Raw genomic sequence first — 19,614 nt, 5'->3', positions numbered from 1 at the left:
AGTCAGGATGCTAGGGAAAAAAAAAGGGGGGGGAGTGAAAATAGAAGCATGAGGGCTGGCAGCTGAATGATACTAGCTCATATGGTCAAATGGGGACATGGATGGCTTGAGGATTCAAGATTCTTTGATTTCCACTTCATTTAAGCTGTAACATAAAGAGCCTTTCCAGCTACTCCATGAGGCCTGTGATAACTCTCTACAGCAATATGGAGGGGAGCAATTTATTTGTCTTTATTCTATATTTTCAACATTAAATAAACTTTGTATTATGTAAGCTACTCAGTGTTACTGCTGCAAGCTATTTTAATGATCATCACTCAACTTGTGTTCTTGATCAAAGACATCAACCAACAGTCTTGGCCTTAAGGAGTTATTGGTATTCTGGCTGCCATCCGACCAAAGCATGGGAAAGGCCTACAGAGTAAGAACTGGAGCAGAATTTGGAGGGACAAGAAGAATAACAACACATGGAGGAAAACTGACTGAATTAGTGCATGCAGAGGGTAATGGTAAATGGGAATGCATTGAACTGGGGAATGGGTGTCTATGGGGGTAGCACAGGAATCACTGTTAGTTCATGAGCATGTTAAATAAGGCCAGAGCTACCTGAAAGAGGAAGAGAGCAGTAGCATGTTAGTGAAACTTGCATAGCTTCTAAATTGTAAGGGGTTGCAAACATCAGACAGAACAGAAAAATAAAACAAAAGGGGCAAGAGAAGTTAAAGGTATGGGCAAAGATAGCAAAATGAAAGCTTGGGGGAAAATGGTATGCTGATCTGTTAACTTGCAGAGATTCATTCTATCTGAAGAAAAATAATCTAAACTACATATCCAATGGGAGGGAGAATACTGGAAAGTAGTGATGACAAGAGTATCCTTGGCATAATAGTGAACGTGAGATTAAACATGAATTTGTAATGCAACATGACGGCACTTGGCAATATGGTCAACATATTTTTGGGTTGCTTGAGTGGAGACACTATGTAATTGTGACAAAGTCAGGCTAGAGAGCTGTAAGAGGGTGGTCGACTCAATATACAGAATTGCTTGAAACCTTCACAAAAACATACATGTTCCACAATGAAACACAGTCAGTCCTGTTATACATTTCATAAAATGAACTTCAGATTCCAACAGTCCATGGGAAGATCAAGGTCAGACACTCTACTTTGTTGTCAGCCCAAGTCTATAATTCTACAGGAGCCTTGATCTTTCACTTCCTTACTGTTTTATGTTCCACTTCTCGTTAGATAATAGACTCCTGTATTTTTGACAGGATACTTCTGATCTCTGCTTGGCATTGGAAGACAGGTATATTAACCCTAGAATGATAAAGACGCTTTTCCCTATAAACTGAAAAGGGATTACTTTAGGGATCCCTATGTCCATTTAAAGGCTGCCTGAAACCTTTAAAAACTCCACCTCCAGTGAGAGAGGGGAGGAGAGACAAGCTGCTGCAGGGCTAGTGGCAGCAGGAAGAAAGGGTGCCCCCCGGGTGGATGGCTGCTCTCCTCTCTACAGAGGAAGCTACATAACAGATTGCCTGTTTAGTTTAGAGGAAGGAGGGGCACCCCCAAGGCCAATAACAAGGCCACCCACTCTCAGAGCGAGGGTAGGGAAAGCTATTCCCATCTGTTTTGTGTTGAAATTGGTTTATTTTTGTTTTCGTTTGGTGGAGGGGCACTCTTTGGGCTTGCCCTGAGGCCTGCCTAGAAAATATTGGGAAATAAACCCCCAAGTGGGAGAGTAAACACTGTCCAGAATGGAGCTGGTTTACTCCAGGCCCCCACCGCCAGAGGGGGAAGTGCTAACCCTGCGGAGGTGGAGGAAGTGCGTTGCCACAGTAGTGCAATAGTGAAGTCTGTCTCTATATGGTCCAGGGTATGATCACTCCTAGAATAGAACATTCAGTTCTGGTACCTCATTACCAGAACAATATTGACTAACGGGGATATTCAGAGAAGAAAAATGATTGGAAGGAGTGACTTCAAAGAGAAGTATTAATAGCTTAGGTAAGTGATGACAATACGGTAACAGTCTAGAAATATTTGCATGTTTCATGGACGGAGAGGAATTATTTATGGTGATACAAGGAAATATAGCTAGGGACAGTGTGGCAATATTAAACAAAATTAAAAAGAAAATGTAGGTTGACTGAGGACTTGCAAGCAGAGTGTGGGATTGTTTACAAGGAGTGGAGATGGAAGCGTGGTGACTTGGGACTTTTCTAAATTGGATTGGATAATGTGGTAATAGAAAGAACAATGGTTTGCATGGCAGGGGAACAGAGTAGATGATGTATTTGTCTTTTCTCAGATTTATTGGACACATAGCAAGAAATGCTCTTTCTTTCAAGGTTCAATTCTGAAAGGTGCAGAATACGCTGGCCTCAGTCAAGAAAAACATTTAAGAATGTGCTTAATTTTGAACACAAGTAATCACAGATGCTTAAATGATTAGCTGGATTGGGGGCCAGAATACTCATCATATTGCAGGATTGAGCCCTTAACCACATTGAAAAGAGTGACTATTCAAGTTGTTCACCAGCTTTTAGCTGCCCTGTGAATAGTATCGCCCAGTTCTGCACCAGACTGTTTTAAATTGCTAAATGATGTACTGCTCTTTGTAAAACTGGCCTGCATAATCCTTTGTAGAGAAACAAAATGATGCGCAGAGACCGCGGTGATGAACACAGTAGAAATGCTTATAAACAAACAAACAACTATTTACTGATTTAATACACTGTGAAGAGTTTTGCTTTAATCTTTCGTGACTGTCTAGTGCCTCCACTTTTTGACAAGCTCAGTATATTGTCAGTAAAGCATTTGCATATAGGATATAATAAAAATAATTTCAAATATGATAAAGCCTTGAAAAGGGCAATGGGGTTTGTATGGTGACCAGCACAATGGGGTCCTAGTCCACAGCATTACCACAATACACAAATAAAAATAAAAGATCTAATTACTTGAGCAAGTGTTATTCTTTTAAAAGGCTTAAAGAGATTGCATCTGAATTTCTAGTTTGACTTTTTGTTTTGTTTCCTTTCTTGTCAGACTCCATAACACTAAGCTGGATTCTGATACCCTCGCTCACTGTGAGGTGCTCCTTGCTTCAATGGCACCACTTGTATAGTAATGTGCTATGCATTCGCTTAAGTGATTATTCTGAGAAGTGAGCGATCTTCTGATTTGGAAGCATTTTGCACCCACTTTCCACTGATACAAAGGACTACACACAGTGCCCTATTGATGAACTGAGCCCCAGCATGAGCAAGGGAGTCAGAATCTAATCCTTTATGAATAATAGGAATCTTTGTTTTACAAATGGTAGAAAGACTATGCTGGAACCAACTGTAATGCAAAGAACTCTGAAAATAAAAGAGAAAAATTAAGCGTTCAGTGTAAGAACATGTAGAAGTGGGGGGAAAAAATTCACACCTAAACTGAAACTGGGGAAATTTGTGTTTTCATAATGTATGTGGTCCAAAACTGCACTGTTCACACAAACCAGTGCTGTGAACTGTCAGCAGTTTTTTTTTTTTTTACTAAAACTACTTTGGGTTTTGGTAAATGGAGGTGCTGAGGAAGCTGAAGTTCACAGATTAATCCTTTGGACCCTTCAGACTTTATATGCATCTTTGGGCATTCATTTGGTTGGCCGTCCAGAGAATACCGGTCTTCTGAAATTCAAGCTAGTCAAGGGGATGTCATTATTATCTGTGCCCTCTTGTTGTCAGATCCTGAAAAGAGAAGCAGCAAGGACAAATATACAAATACATTTTTTTAAAAAGCTAAATTTAGGTAGAAATTGACTATATTTTTCCTTAAAGTTTTGTAGTCTGTCCTATCAGATAATACTGAGCATGTGATTACAGAAAATTAACTTTAAAAAGCTCTTTGGAACACGTAGTTTGAAACAGGAGAAACTATAAGGCAAAGGATTTCCAGCACATGGAAAGAAAAAGTCACATGGGATTAAGCACAGAACAAAAACTACTCTCCAAGTTTTCCTATAACAGGAAAATACAATGACAATAGCTTTGTCTTTGTGTCACTGCTCAGAGAAAGGAAAAAATTAGGTGGGAGGGAATGTTTGAGCAAAATCCTTTCAGCAATTCCTTTTCTTTCTCTCCAAATTTCTAGAATGTTACAATAGGCACGCATCCTATACTCTGGTCACCTAGCCCATATTTTAAAAAAATAAAAATAAAAATGCAGAGGACTGCCCCCCTCAGCCCACCATCTCCTTGAGAGCTATTTTTGTTTGTGTTTTTTTAAACAGAATTTTAAAAGTAATTAACATTTGAAGAGTGGGCATACACAGCAGATTGTGTGTTGGGTTAGACATTGCCCACTTAAACAGCTGTAATGTAGGTCAGGGTCAGCTTGAAGTTGGGGAATACACTGTTTTCAAAAGTTGGTTAAGCAGCAGAAAAGGTTGGACTTTCCCTAATTGTTGTTTCTTAACCTGTCCTTTTCCATCTTGCTGTCAATGCTTCAGCCTCCTTGCTGTCTCCAGAAGCGTTTTGGGATTTTTTGGAATATTTGTGAAGATTAAAAATAGAATGTATCCTTCAAGTGATTTAAGCAACTTCAGCAGATTTCAAGCTTTTAGACTGTAAGCTCTTTAGGGCAGGGACTGTCTGTATTTGTACAGCACCTACCACAAGAGGGTCCCTGTCAGTGGCTGGGGCTCCAAGGCACTACAAATCATATAATCATTACGAGGGGCATGATCCAACACCCACCTAAGTCAAGAGAAAGTCTCTCATTGGAGCAGAACCTGTAGATTTGATGGTGCTACTGCAGAGATTTTAAACAACAACCCACCCCCATCCCCAACCATGGAGGGGACGGAAGGTGTGAGCCAAAGGGCTGGCAGGATACTCCCCAGCCATGCAACTGGCCCTGCATGAGCAGACTGCGAGTAAGGGTGGTATTAATAAATACAAGCACCCAAGGGTGCTGGAACAATTTGTATAGTGTGTGTGTGCGTGGAGGGGGGAGGGGTGCTGAGAGCCACTGAACCAAACCCTGAACCATGAATATGAGGCAAATCGCTTCAAACCAGGGGGTGCCGCCGCACCCCTAGTTCCAGCACCTGCACCCCTGAGCTCTGCCCAGTGGCTCCTTTAGTTGACGCGGGGCGGGGCCGGGGGGGCTCATGGTGGTACCCAGCGCCTCTCACCAGCTGCCACCGCTCTGAGTATGCTCAACGCTATCCCCGCCCCCGACAAACCTGGCTCTCTCCCCCGCCTCCCGCCCTGCGGCCAGCCCTGCCCGGGGCCGGGGCGCCGGCGCCTACAGGGGCAGAGAGGCGCCGCGGGGGGTTCCGCAGCAGCGAGCTCCCCCGGTGCCCCCCGCGGCCCGGTTTGCCCACGACCCGGGCAGGCCGCCGGAGGAGCCCGGCTCACGCGGAGGGCTGAGCCCTGCCCCAGCCCGGCACTTCCCCCAGCGCTCGAGGGCTGCGCGCCCGCGGAGAGCCGCCGCCAGCAGCGCCGCTCGGCCCCGGGGCCAGGCCGCGAGCCGGAAAGGCCGGCGGGGCGGGGCGGGGCGGGCGCCGGGGGAGGGCAAGGAGCGCTGTCCTCGCCCGGCTGGTGCTGCGCGGCGCACGCGTGTGCGCGGCTCCGCGGGGCGGCGAAAGCGCGGAGCCCGGCTGGCGCTGCTGGGGGGGTGAGTGGCCCCCGGGCTGTGAGGGGAGAGGCGGGGGGCGGGGGCAGCGCGGCCCGCCAAGAACGGGGTGGGGGGAGTTTCCAGCCTCTTCCCTGGGCAAGGGTCCCCTCCTGGAGGGAGCGGTCCTGTCCCCCTCACCTCAACTCAGCTCACTGCAACCAGGGCACAGGGGGCTCCTTTTGGGGCTTGGGGGTGAGGGGAGCAGCTCAGCGCCGGGCCCCACAGGCTGGGCTTTGAGGGAGTCTCATGCAGGGTCAGACTTTGCCCCCCCCCCTTTCCAAATTCCCTCTGAGCAGGAAAGCTGCGCCCCCTGAAGCCCGCTGTGGAGACACGCTGGAAGGGACGTGTCATGGTGGGTCAGTGGTGGAGATGGAGCCAGCCTTTCTTGGGTACCTCAGGAGCTCTTCCCTGGTGACTGGAGCCACATCAGTGAAACCAGGCAAGTCTATTCTGTGATCAGAATAAAAGGACAGAGAGAGGAGTATCTTGCCCACAGAAGTTAGAGATGGAAAAGGCCCTGCTGGATCAGCATCCTGTTTTCAAGTTAGTTGAGACAAGCTTTTGGGAAGGAGGAAAGACTATCCTGAACGATAAACTGCAGGCCATGCGTTCAAATATATTTATCCCTGAGAAAGTGCTCACAAACGTTTTTGAGACTCTTACTCCAGGCTGAGAATGTCTGATGTCATTACGCCTTTTAGGAGACAATGTTAGGAATATTCCTAAGTACTGACACTACACCTGGCTAAACGCTATTATTAGCGATTCAATACTTACTTCTGTTATTAAGGCAGGACATCCTGCCTTTTTATGTTACAATTGCATTTATTGTTATATCAATGCATATTGGATACTTCCACAATTCAAATATGCATTTTTAAAATACATTTTGCAAGCCATTTATGCATAGGAATGGAAATTAAGATATTTCTATTATCTAATGGGTCCAGTCCAGCTCCCATTGAAGCCAACAGGAGCTGTGCCGTTGATTTCAATAGGAGGATGAAGCCCAAAGTAACCATATTAATGGTTAAATATTTTATACATTTATTATTTGTATTACCATTGCACCTACGAACTGTAGGCACGGACCAAGACCCCAGTGTGCTAGGTACTGTACAAAACAGAGAACAAAGAGACCATCCCCACCCTAAAGAGCCTTTGCATAACTATCGCTAAATATAAAAATCCATATTACCATGGAATGGTTTCTTATTATTGGATTCACACTATACCCTGGGTATAGGGTAATGGGTTCCGTTGTCAATAATCCAAATGAAAACTATAAAAATGTAATATTTTGAATAAAAGCCCCACCTTCAAAAAAAAAAGTTGGAGGGTCCCCCCACGCCCCCCCCCAAGACCATATGATTGTGTTAAGTAAGTTACAGGTATTTTGTTGGTGGTGTAATGGTGCATAAAAACAGATATTAGATTTATTAGTATAGTATTCATGATCCCTAAATAGTATGTGATCTGTCATACTGCATTTGCTGTAATGCATGTAAGGTAATGCACTGTCAGAAATCATGCTATCATTAGAAAGACATTTCAAATGTTCCTATCAATGGCAGTATATCCTGCTTAGAATGAAGTTTCTGCCTGAACTCTGAATTTCTTCGCTCTTGGAATGAGAACCATGAGACTTAAAGGTGAACTGCAAAGCCTTTGTGAAGGATATACTTCACAAACTATTTAAGAAGTAAAAATTAGTAGATCAGTTACTTTAACACAATTGTAATACTTTCATGGACACAGAATTCACAGTCATCAGCACTTCTGCATATCATGTAGACTTCATAGTTGTAAGCATGCATAAACACGGGGTACCTTTTACTTTTTCTTCATAGGTCTGCTACCTCACAAGCTTAAAGAGAACCTCAGTTATCTTTTATTCAGTCTGGGTACAGGTGGCAAAATTTCCCCTTCCTGATGTAGAATCTTAAAGGTTATTGTTTTTTTAAAAAAGAAAGTTTGAAGTTACCTCCGATCTCCTTTGATATTTGCTCTTACATTTTATGCTGTATGAATTTTGCGTATGTGACTTGGGCAGTTCATTTTATAGTGGTTTCATTGTCTAGAACTTATGCAATAAGCAACTCTCCAAAGAAGGATATGAATAGATGCGTTGTTGGCATGTTGACTCAGTACTATGGCTATGGTTTTGCTGTCATAAAGCAAGCTGTCTGAAGGATGTTTACAGTTACTGGGCAATTTCAGTTTATTGGAAAACACCCCATTTACTTGAATCACATTAGTGCTCTGATTGCTCATCAGTATGGTAGCTGATGATTTCAGTGACTGCTGTAAGTAAAGTTTGGCAGAGGCTGAGGAATTTTACGTGAGACTTAAGATTTCAGTTTGAAGGACTTATAATTACAGATTTAAAAAGATAGTCTTTGTAATTTTTGAAAATCTTACATATTTCATAAACCACCACATATCAACTCCCCTCTGTCTTTCATCCTCAGATAACTCTCAAAAAAGGAAATAGTTCACATTTCTTTGCCTAAACCCGCTTTCCTCCCCCCAAAAGCCTGGAAAATAAACTTCATATTAATGTAAAAATAGATTAGCAAAGACTGGATTTTCCAGAACAATGTCTCAGGCTTGTCCCCCAAAATGTCATGAAAAGGGGTCAGGATTTTCAGAGCTTTAACAGCACAAATACTTTAAAGTAAAGAATTAAATCATGAAAATGTTTCAATAGAAGTATTTTCATTACAAAATGTCAAACAATAAGAGTCATAATAGATTCACTCTGCTGCAACATGCCTGATATACCTTCACTCCTCCAATATATAAAGTTCAAACACTTCAACATCATCTATGTTTTAAAATTGTTTGTTGTGACCAGAACTAGTATAGGTTTGCAGTTGGAGACAGATATTATTTAGAATAAAATAAATAAATAAATAAATAAATAAATCCTTTGGAAGCTTGAAGCTTAAATCTCTTTTAGTTTTAAAAAGAGTACTTGTGGCACCTTAGAGACTAACCAATTTATTTGAGCATGAGCTTTCGTGAGGTACAGCCTAAGGTGCCACAAGTACTCCTTTTCTTTTTGCAAAGACAGACTAACACGGCTGTTACTCTGAAATCTGTCTTTAAAAAGAGTGTTTGCCTCCACTACATCTGCCTGGGCATTTGTTTATTGTATGGTAGACTTTAACTAATGGTTTAAAAGTCAGCAGTGTTTTTATCATGAGTGCTGCCTTTCATTTTGTGGAAGTGGATGGATCAAAGAATTGTGGTATTGCCAACTTCCACAATTTTATTACAAGTCTTGCATTGTTTGGTGTTTTTTGTAAAGTTCTAGATCCTTGAATCACATGATTGTGAGAATCTCAGGTTTCATTAAAAAAAAATTGTGTATGGCCCTCATGTAGGGTTGCCAACCATCCAGCATTGGCCTGTTATCTCCAGGAATTAAAGATTAATCTTTAATTAAAGATTATGACATGTGATGAAATCTCCAGGACTACATCAACCAAAATTGGCAACCCTAAAGGCTCAAAAGCCAGAAGGCAAATAAGAACCACCCCACTTCTATGTTTAAAAAATTCATGATTGTGTAGGGCCTGATCCATGATTTTCTTGGAGTCAGCAAGACTGATTCCTAGGAGAACATAGAGCCTTTGACGTATAACCTATCTTTTGAATGTGGCAAGGTTGAACTAATTTCCTCATGCTGGAATAACACTTCCCATAGTGGCTTTCTCAGTAGTGAGGCTGGACTATGCCCTAATCCCTGGAGGAGTTTGGACTTCATTAACCTGGAAGCTTTCACTGCCTCTCCTACCTGTTCTGTGTATAGAAGACAGCATTCTGGTCCTTTCCACAAGCACTCACTCACTTCAGGGCAATATCTTGGGTCAACCAAGAAAAGTCAGAACACAGACTTTGAAGAGTGGCGGCAAACACTGTGCCCTTCCCAGTCCCCCCTCCCGTGGCTTTCTAGCCAGTGGATCATCCAGTTCGCAAAACCACTTACTGTTCTCTTCTCACCATTTGCTTGTCCTGTCCCCTAACTCCTTCTCCCCTGGGCTCCTACAGAGCAAAATTGCAGAGTTTAACTCTGTAGCACACAAGGGTTGCAGAGTGTCCCTACCTGGCAGGTCTTCTTCCTTGTAGCTATGCAAGGACTAAAATATGGTGGAACTCCAGGGAGCTGGGGAATGTCACCCTTAAGAAGTTCTGGATGACTAATCCTGCTCAGATATACAAAGAAGTGGAAGAAAGGGGAGGAGAGCAAGATGTGAACAGGGACCCTTACACCTGCTTTGCACAGGGGCTAGTCACAGTCTGTCTTTGTGGTTCCTAACCATAAAACACTACAATGGCTAGCACTTGCAGTGGTGCTAACCTCCACATAGCCTTTTTAGACTGGTGGGCTGATAAAGACGGGCTATTGGGGTGGGGTGGGAAAAGCATATGCTATATCCTTTTAAAGTGCTGTGGAAGGAGGCACACTTAGTCCATATGTTCCCATGGATAGAGTGTCTGCCAGAAGCAGTCAATAAGCTCTCTAGTCAATGCCCCCAGTAAGCCACAATTTATCTGAATGTGAAAGGATTATTTTTGTGTTAAATATTGCAACAAGCATCTTTGTATGCTCTAAGTTGCAGATGTTGTAACAAAAGGAGTATTTTAAAATGTTTTTTATTTTTTAAAACAGGGAAAAGAAATTTATTTCACTTTAGAGAGCAAAATGTTCTCCACATGGCTTGTGCATTTGGCAATTTGGTGTTTAGTACAAGCAGTAACAGGTAAGTGTTTGATTTCTAAACAGAAACTTCGCTTAGAAAATCTTGAACAGTTTAATTTGTTTCTCCTTCAGTCTTTGAGTGCTTTGTTGGAAAATACCTTCCTTATATCTTAGTTCCAGAGGGTCACACTATTGTAACTTCGATGCCTGGCTGGGTTGTTTTCTTGTAAAAAAAATTCATTTTCAGGTAATTGGATAACGCTATTAAGAGTAGTGGATGTGATTCTCTGTTGCCTTCCGCCTTGTCACTTACACCTGGTCATAGAGGATGTATGACACTACTGTTCTGATTTGGCAGCATTTTACACCCACGGTGCACAACTATAAGCAACCCTACAAAGTGCAAGGCATTGGAGGATCAGGCCTGGTGTTTATTGAATGTACTTTTCAGAACCAAATGGTGCACAAGATAAGAACCAATACATGCAACCATTGGCGACTCACTTTCATTTGTTTATACTGCATATAATCAAAGTTTCACTTCTGTTTGATGTGTGAATTCAAGGCTACTACAGGAAATAACTGCTTGTAAGTTACTTATTTATTTAAAGATAGAGGTTTGCTGTTGGTTACCTGAGAGGCACATCTTTCATACAATCCATTTCCAAATAGGCCAAGCTGACTACGTTAACAAATAAATAGCAATTCTGCTCCATCATTTTCCACTGCCCATATCAGTTTTTTATAAAATGTTTAGTTTCCTTTTTCTTTTAGATTTGTATTGATTCAAAGGGTAGCCTGAAGGGCCACTGAGCGACATCAAATGTATATGCACATCTGTTTGAATTGGGTGTTACACCTTCCTATCCTTACATCTACACAGGAACTATGAAAAGGAAAATAAGGGATATCTTCCATGGAATTCAGAGGGAGGTTTACCATTCACCTCAGTAGGGGCATGATTGCTGCTATTTCACCAATATGCATAGTGTTTTTTGTTAGAAGATAAATAAAGTTCGGCTATCAGGTGGCTCCTTGGATTGTACTTTTTTCAGTAAGAAAGTAGGTTGGCTTTCATTCATGATGTCCCTTAAATCAATGAAAATTTAGTGCCATGCACAAATCATAAACTGGATTATGGTGGAGGATTCTCCTTCGCTTTGTAAAATACCCTATACTTAAGGCCCTTCTTTTTCAGTTTATAACTGATTTTTTTCCAAAAATTCTGAAGTTTTAGAAAAGCTATTACTTGGGTTGGTTTGTTTGTTTTGAAAAACAACAACTTTTACACAAATTTTAGACCACTTTACATGAAAATACTGATTATGGTAAAAAAAAATCCAATACATTACATTAGATAGATGTGTAAATTATAAATGTATAAATTAGTCTAAGTATAAATATGATGCTGTCTGTTAAAATAAAGCAATGTAGTGAAGGATGCACGTGCATACAAATGCATCCCAAGTCCTTAAAAAGAAAAGTGACAGAATTCCCTGGACCCAGCTCCCCACTGTGGAAAGAGAGACGGCAGCTCAGTAATCTGTTGCTATTTTTCCCCCTGTCCTCCTGTCCCCCAGTATTAACCCTGATATTTACCCAAAAACTGAAGTTAATTTTTTGCACTGATTTTCACCCCTTTTATAAATGTTTGCAATAAATACTGATACATTTCTAGGAAATTTCAAACAAAAGGCTTTGCACACTCTTAAGAAGGGATCATGTGAGTATTTATACTGTTTGTTTTTCCCATTGTATTGTAGAAAATTGCAAAAGAGGAGACATGATCGCTAGCACAGATTCTGTAGTCCTTCCTGGATCAAACATTACCCTCTCATGCCAGCTAAAACAGGGTGAACAATGCAAGGAGCTAATTTTCAATAAGTCTGAAATAGTCCTTGCATATGGAAGACACACATTTAGTTGCAAATGTAAATCGAATGGAAAAATCATCTGTGGAATTGACATCTATGTTGGAAGTAAGGAGAAGCCATTTCCTATTTCTTATTCTAACACTTCTTAGGATATCAGCTGTGATGTACCTCTGAGAAGCACATCATAAAGTGGTAGTGGGATAACTACTTTAGTGAGTCCATTGGGTGATGGATAGGTTATTACAGTCAGAGTTAGTTAATTATTTAATCTGGGCCAGATTGTGCCTCGGGGTCCTCCATACACTGATCTCCCCCCATGCATATGTGGGCATTCACCATTGTAGTATAATATGCTTTACTTTGGGAAGGGGTTGGACATATGTATCACCAGCCCACTGTATACACATTGACCCTTCCCCCTTTGTAAAATACTACATGAGGCTTTATTAATGTTTGTGCCTCTCCCACCCTCCTCAGTGGAATGCCCCTTTTAGTGTGATGGGGACAAAAGATTCCAAGGCAGTGGTAGATGGAAAAATCCCCAACAGATTCCTCCATTGGAGGGTGCAGGGTTCCCCAAAATGCAGACATAGGGTCTCGGCATTGATGGATCCAGTGGATCCCCAAGATTTGTGATTCAGGGCACAAACTCCCAGTAGTTCCTTATGAATCCTATTGTGAATAAGAAACTGTGAAATGGGAATCCCACAGAGTTTCTAGTAGCCTATGGGAGCTAATACTCCTGAAGTGGGTTGGGGTTGCATCTCTTTTGTCTCATGGGGAAAGAAAGCTTTTGAAGAGCAGTTGTCAGTTGCTGTAGGCAGGCTTTTGGGCCCCAATCCTATCCAGGCTGTGCAAATTGAGGCCCCTGCATCTATGTGGAATCCCATTGTCTTCACTGGGGCTCCGCACAGTGGTCAGCCCATGCAAAACAGCTTGTAGAAATCAAGGCTTTAATTTGTTCTTCTAAGTAAGTAAAAAGCCAGTCTCCCATAAAAGAGCTAGGTAAAAAGACAGCCTGAACCCCAAATTCTTTGTTTTTAAAAACAAAGGCAACAAAACAAAACTCAAGACTGTGTCAAAGAGGGTTTCTTATTACCTCTGTTACCAGTGTTTACCTCAAATATTGACAAGAGTGTCTGTTCAGATCCTCCAGACCAGCCAGGAAATGTATCCTGTATTCTGTATGGAAGAGATGGGAACCTTACTTGCACTTGGGATAAAGGAAGACTTACTCACATAGAAACTACCTATGTGGTACAGTAAGTAACTGATGGACAAGGTTCTTTTAAACCTACAGTTGAATAATAGCTTGAAAACTTACTATTTCTGGCAGGCCTATTTCTTTTTATTAAGGCCCCAAAAAAGTCAGTTGTCTTATGTTTAAACCATTTGGGGAAAAGCACAATGGAGACAGTATATGACTCAAGTTCATGAAAGTGAGTCTAGTTGCATAAGGAGCCTATTCAGCTCACATTTTCCCTGCAGATGCAGCACCACATTACCTCAGCACCTTCTGGGCTAGGCAGGTGCAGGGACTATACCCCATTTCTAGACATGCTTCCCCCTTGAAACTGGATGTTTAATACCGGAACTGGTATTAAAACAGCTGCTTAAGCTTGCCCCTTCCTAGGGAATGTTCTCAAACTATCCAGTGTCCTAATATATGTCCAGGGCAGGTTCTTCTCTGCTCAGTTATGGCATGAGCTGAAATTACTTTTACTAAGAGACCTATAGCTTGTATCTCTGCCATGGAACTCTGCTAGGGAAATGGAAAGTGGCCATTGCTCTGAAATATATTCCCCAAACTTGCTGCTCAAACACAGGGACCGGAGGGAACTTTCTCCTCTGATCCTATTGAGGGAATACCTATATTCCTATATCCCTATATCCTGCTGTGGAGACCTAGGGAGCTTGTTCTCAGCCCACACAGGCTACCTTGGTATGTGAAAGGAAGAGAACTAGATCGTTTAGGGAGTCAAAATGCACGGGAGGTGGGAAACTCCTTAACAGAAACTCTCCTCCCACCCAAGTGGCTGTACCAAATCTGCGATGGAGTTGGGGTGTATTCATATCATCCTTTACAGCCCAGCTGGACAGGCTCAGCTGCTGCCCAACCAGGCTTTGGACACCAACAAGGCATTTTGTCCTCCTAGAGCACCTATCATGCTGTGCTCTTTGCCATAATAGCAATGGTGCTTGTATAAATAATGGAAACCTGCTTTCAAGTCTCTAATCTGATAAGAGGGTATACAAGTAGATTATAGACTAGGAGGAAAGCGTGTATCTCACTGTTGTAAAGAAATACGAGGTAGGTTGCTATCCCCATCGTTACAAGAGTAACCTATCCTGGATTCCTTCTAAGCTGCAAGAAATGTATAGTTTTTGAAATAATTTTGTTTTAAAAGTACACCATGGGCCCTGTGCTATCATCTTGGTATAATTTTGTTTACTTTAAAACCTTCCATTGCTTTGATGATATTTTAGGCATTTTAGAAGCTACAGATAAATGCTACGTCATGTATAGACCGTGCCATCTGTTTTCAAGCAGAACTGCCCAGCAATTGAACAGTACAACCCCATATTAATAATATTTTGTTGTTCAAAGAAGAACTTTAGGGCCAGATTCTCAGCTGACATAATCCAGTATGACTCAGTTGAAACTACAGTATACATCATCTGAGGATTTGGCCCACAGAGTGTGTGTTGAAGATTTTAATCACAGGTTTATCTTTTGTTCTAGGCTAACAAATGAGACAGAATGCTTAAGTTTTGCAGAAGAAAGTATGAATCCTAAATACGGCTCACTGAATCTGACCAAGTTGAATTTTGAATCCAATTATACAGCTGTGGTTGCTGCCTCAAATAGACTAGGAAATGCTTCTTCCCTACCCTTTGCATTCATGTTGATAGACATAGGTAAGTGTTACTTGTCTCTTAAATGAGCAGATCTAGGGAGCTGGTAAGAAGAGGTTGAATATACCAATATATGCCTTAGTGAATCAATTTCAAAAGGTTGCCAAAGGCACCCAGAGCTTTGGATGGGGGCTCTTATTGTAAAGTAACAGCAATCTAAATAAATGAATAAACAAGCAAGCGACCCAGTGTAAATTTCCTGGAAATTTATATTCCATCATATCTTACACAACTATTTCTAATCACATTGCATATCTAACTGGCTTTTTTTTTGGGGGGGGGGTCTTTGCTTTAGTGAAACCTCATTCTCCAACAGATATTTTAGTGAAATTTGACAACGTTTCTGAAACAAATTGCACTGTCTTGTGGCAGGATCAACAACAGACACAAAGCTTTCGACTAAGATATCGACCGGTTAACAGTCACTCCTGGAATATGGTAATAATTCTTTCAAGAAAGAAAAAAAAAAAAGCTGGTCATTGATGTTTGGTTTTGTTTAATTATTTTTACCAGGTTTTATTTCTTCAGATTTGCATCTCTTCTTGTTGGCACCATATTTAGGATAATGCAATAATCCATATCAGAAATTATTAACTTTAAATTAAACATCCATCATAAACACCATCTTTGGTCTGAAGTTTTCTGCATGTGAGGCCCTAATCCTGCAAGGGCGTATTCATGTACTTAATTTTATGCATATGAATAGCCCCAGTGAAGTCAAATATTTATTTGTATCTTTTCAGGATCAGGGCCCTCATGTCTGACATAGCCCTGTGTTCAGACATATATTAAGTAACTTGCTACACCTCAACAAAAGTCAGAAATTTTTTAATTATGCTTTCAGAGTTACAAGATATAAACTACAACCCTTGTTAAGCTGAAGAAGGGCTTCATCCAACTCCTATTGAAGTCAATAGAAGTTTTTCCTTTTACTTTAACAGGATCCAAGTTGGACCTCAAATAAACATTAGGGTTTTTTTAAAAAGTACAAATCATATAAAGTATTGAGAACAGAATTTGTGAACAATGGAAGAGTTTGTTATCTTCAGGTTATTAACTATAGAATTTTGTAGGAAAACTGTAAGCCAAAATATTCATTACACTTTTCTTTTTGAAAAGGTTATTCAGGGTTGCACTGAATTAGTTTGCCATTGGTTTTAAGCATTGTATTTTATTTTATTTTTTGCTACGTGAGGATAGTTGTAACTCCCAAATTCATATTTCAGTGAGTAACCCCAGAACTTGACAGTACTACAGTAATGAGCAGTTTGCTAAAACTAGAAAATTAGTGAGCCATCAGGAGTTACTATGGTGACACACTAGGAGTCACTATGAGTTATGTGCTTTATTTAAGTTAGCTATAAAATGTTAGACAAAATAATACGCCTTGGAGAAGTTCAAGGAAACTTGTCTTCAGGCAAGGAGCTGACACCTAAACTCCCAATCAGACAGAAGAAGGGCTCCCGGAAGTCTGACTGGTGATCATCTCAGACTTTGGGTAACTGGGCTTGGGGTACTCGGAACAGTATATATTAAGACCTAATTAAAAAAAAAGGTAGTTTTAGGTAAAAGCACTCTTGTTTGTACCAATTACTTTTCAAACGGAGGAGCTATCCCCATTGATTTATTCCTGACACCACCGAAAAAAACCCATTAAGTTACCACTGCTTTGGGTTCTGAAAACCCTGGGTAAAAGTACAGGCTTCAAGCAGAATAGAAATTATCCATAATTCATAGCATTACTTCATTCAACCTTTATTTCCTCTTAAGTTTTAACATTACATATGCTTTACATTTAATGCAATTAAAGGTTGAAACTTTAAATTCTACAAGATACAATCTACATGATCTGAAGCCACATACAGAGTATGAATTTCAGGTTTGCTGCAAATTTCACCCTAACAGAGGAATATGGAGTGACTGGAGCACATTTCGAATACAGACTCCAGAAGCAGGTAATAAAATATGCAGTTTGCCACATTAATCCATTGTTTAACATGTATTTAGAAATTGTTTGAGAACAGTTTAATATTAACAAATGCAAAGTGTGGGGCAGATTCTATCGTCAGTTACGGCCATGTAAATTCAAAAGTAGAGCTAGTCGGAAACTGAAATTCGTGTTCATTGGGAAATTCCAAAATGTCAGAAAAAATAATTCATTTGGAAATGGAACAAAAATTAAATTTCTGAAGTTTCCTGCAAAACAGGAATTCCAAAAACGTTGTTTATTATCAAGATGAAATAAAACTTCAGCTTTTCTTTTTGAAATGTTTCCAAGGCTCTTGAAGCCCAGGAGCCCACAGGCAGGGAGCCCAGGAGCCAGGACTCCTAAGAATGCTGAGGAGCTGAGAACCTGGAAGCCCTGGTTCTGGGGCTGTCTGCCTGACATACTGCCCTGGAGCTGGGGACCCTTGGAGCCCGGACTGCCAATGAGCCACAAGCCTGAGAGCAGAGGTTGCCAAGGAGCTGCACCCCTGAAAGCCAGGACTTTCAAGCTCTCAGCTACCGATCAGCCCACCAGGTGGTCTCCAAGAGGCCAAGAATGGTGGCAGGAAATCCAGGCAGGCTTCCATTAGAAACCTGCCTGGTTTCTGTTGTCAGTTTCAACTAACTTGACATATTTCTGTGGAACATTTTGATTGAACCAAATTGGCATTTTCTGTTGGAAAATTTCTCAACAGCTCTATCCAGAAGTCAATGGAGTCACTTCAGACTTACACTATTGTAACAGAGCATAATCTGGCCATGTGTTCTGACAGTCAAACAAACACACAGTAAAGTATGAGGTGAACAGGAGATGTTGCCACTATTCCATATTGTAGGAATAGGTGACAGTTTCCAGGAACACATAGTAAGACAATTAGTATTAATCAGTTTGTGCCAGCTTTAATATAAGATGTGTGATGCTCACTATCAGGTCATGTGTTTGCTTGCTTGACTTCAAATTACCCCCTATGAAATTCACATAGTACAGGATTTTCAGTTCTTCTTAAAGAAGAAGACTTCTCAGAAGTTTGTCTCCCAAAGTTGTGTTAATTTGGCACCAACTCCTTTGATCTTACACATACCTTTGATATATTTGTAAGTTACTATAAAACCTACTGGATCTTACTGTGACTCATGCAATTTACCACCATTGACAGCATCAGTTTCTGTATGAAGCATTGACTGATGCAAGAGAGAAGTGTGAACTTTTCTCCCCACTAACAATTTCCTTCTTGTAACCCTTTGTACGCACATTGGGTTGCTATAGTATTTCAGTTAAATGTTAGGATTTCAGTTAGGGCGGGGAGAAGCATTTTGTCTTTTTCCCAGCTAAATGTGAAATAAGAATCTCAAACTAATCAACAAGTATGCTCTAGCCTCATTACAACTGATCTCAATGGGAGTAGTGAATGAGAAGTCATAGGTACAAAATGGCTACATTACTACCTAAAGTAACTAATGTGCAGAATTCAAAGCTCTGCTTTTAATATAATAATGCATTTTTTAAAAAGCTACTTATTTTCAGGTCTCTACAGGTCTGGTCCTGCCATGGGACATGTTATATTTAAGCACCATTCTGAAATTTCTGTTCATTCAAGCACCTTGTATAGGATGTATGTGAAAATAGCCTTGAAGGAGGAATATTTGAGTTTGATAAATTCATTTTTGATTCTTTGAAGAAAGAAAAACAACCCCTCTCACTGTCTAATAATGCTTAGAATTGGGAGAACTAAATCCTACTTTTTTCCCTCCTTTAGCTAAGATTAATAAGGTTGTGGGAGATTTACAGGTGATCACGGGCAACAGTTCTTAGCATTGCTTATATTGAGAATTTATCTCCTCCTTGCATGCAGTCCCAGTCACATTCCAGTCAGATTTGTCCAAGAGCTCCTTGCTTTTGTTTTAGGGTTATTAGTAACAATTTGTTCTTATTTGAGTTGTGGTGTTTTTCTTTAAGCATACATTAGTGAAATCAGTTTTGAAGAACCAATCTGTAGTATCTTTTGTTTTACTAGTTTTCTTCTTATCTTGCTACTTTTCTGATTTTGAACTACCTGAGCACATAGACCAAAAGTTGGTGGACATTCTCCACACTCAATTTTCTTGATTTTTGCTACTGTGGGTTTGTTAAAAACTTTAGCCAAAGCTTATCAGATATCTTATTTCTGCTAAATCTTAAAAGGTCTTTCATGAACATTTTTCTTCTTTGAGCTAACTGCAAGTTTTGACACCACTAATTATTATGAACATTTATTATTTTCAGTAACATAATAAGAAACAGTATATTCCCATTAAGCTTAGAACAAGTGTTCTTTCTACCAAGAAAGTAAGTCACAAATAGATATAAATCGTACAAGAAAAACCCTACCAGAATGTTATCTATGGAGCTGTTGATCTGTCTTGAGTGGTCACAGAAAAGTTTGCAGATGTTGTGCCAGTAAGAATAAAAAACCAT

At 40.7% G+C, this 19,614-nt stretch overlaps 1 protein-coding gene across 3 annotated transcripts in view; it reads left to right on the top strand.

Annotated features, from left to right (window-relative positions):
* Window positions 1-5,794: 5,794 nt before the first annotated feature.
* The window catches only part of IL12RB2 (interleukin 12 receptor subunit beta 2), a 34,050-nt gene continuing 20,230 nt past the window's right edge, over window positions 5,795-19,614 (top strand). The window contains exons 1-7 of one of the 3 annotated variants that reach the window (XM_073357402.1): window positions 5,795-6,114; window positions 10,354-10,444; window positions 12,147-12,362; window positions 13,405-13,519; window positions 15,001-15,176; window positions 15,469-15,611; window positions 16,984-17,128. In XM_073357402.1, the coding sequence (XP_073213503.1) occupies window positions 10,387-10,444; window positions 12,147-12,362; window positions 13,405-13,519; window positions 15,001-15,176; window positions 15,469-15,611; window positions 16,984-17,128 (853 nt within the window). In that variant the 5' untranslated portion in view covers window positions 5,795-6,114; window positions 10,354-10,386. The remainder of the gene's footprint in view (window positions 6,115-10,353; window positions 10,445-12,146; window positions 12,363-13,404; window positions 13,520-15,000; window positions 15,177-15,468; window positions 15,612-16,983; window positions 17,129-19,614) is intronic. The other 2 variants (XM_073357401.1, XM_073357403.1) reach the window with 2 other exon arrangements.

This window comes from Lepidochelys kempii, chromosome 8 (assembly GCF_965140265.1).
Source record: "Lepidochelys kempii isolate rLepKem1 chromosome 8, rLepKem1.hap2, whole genome shotgun sequence".
Taxonomy (NCBI): Eukaryota; Metazoa; Chordata; order Testudines; family Cheloniidae; genus Lepidochelys; species Lepidochelys kempii.
This window is presented reverse-complemented; position numbering and strand designations above follow the sequence as displayed.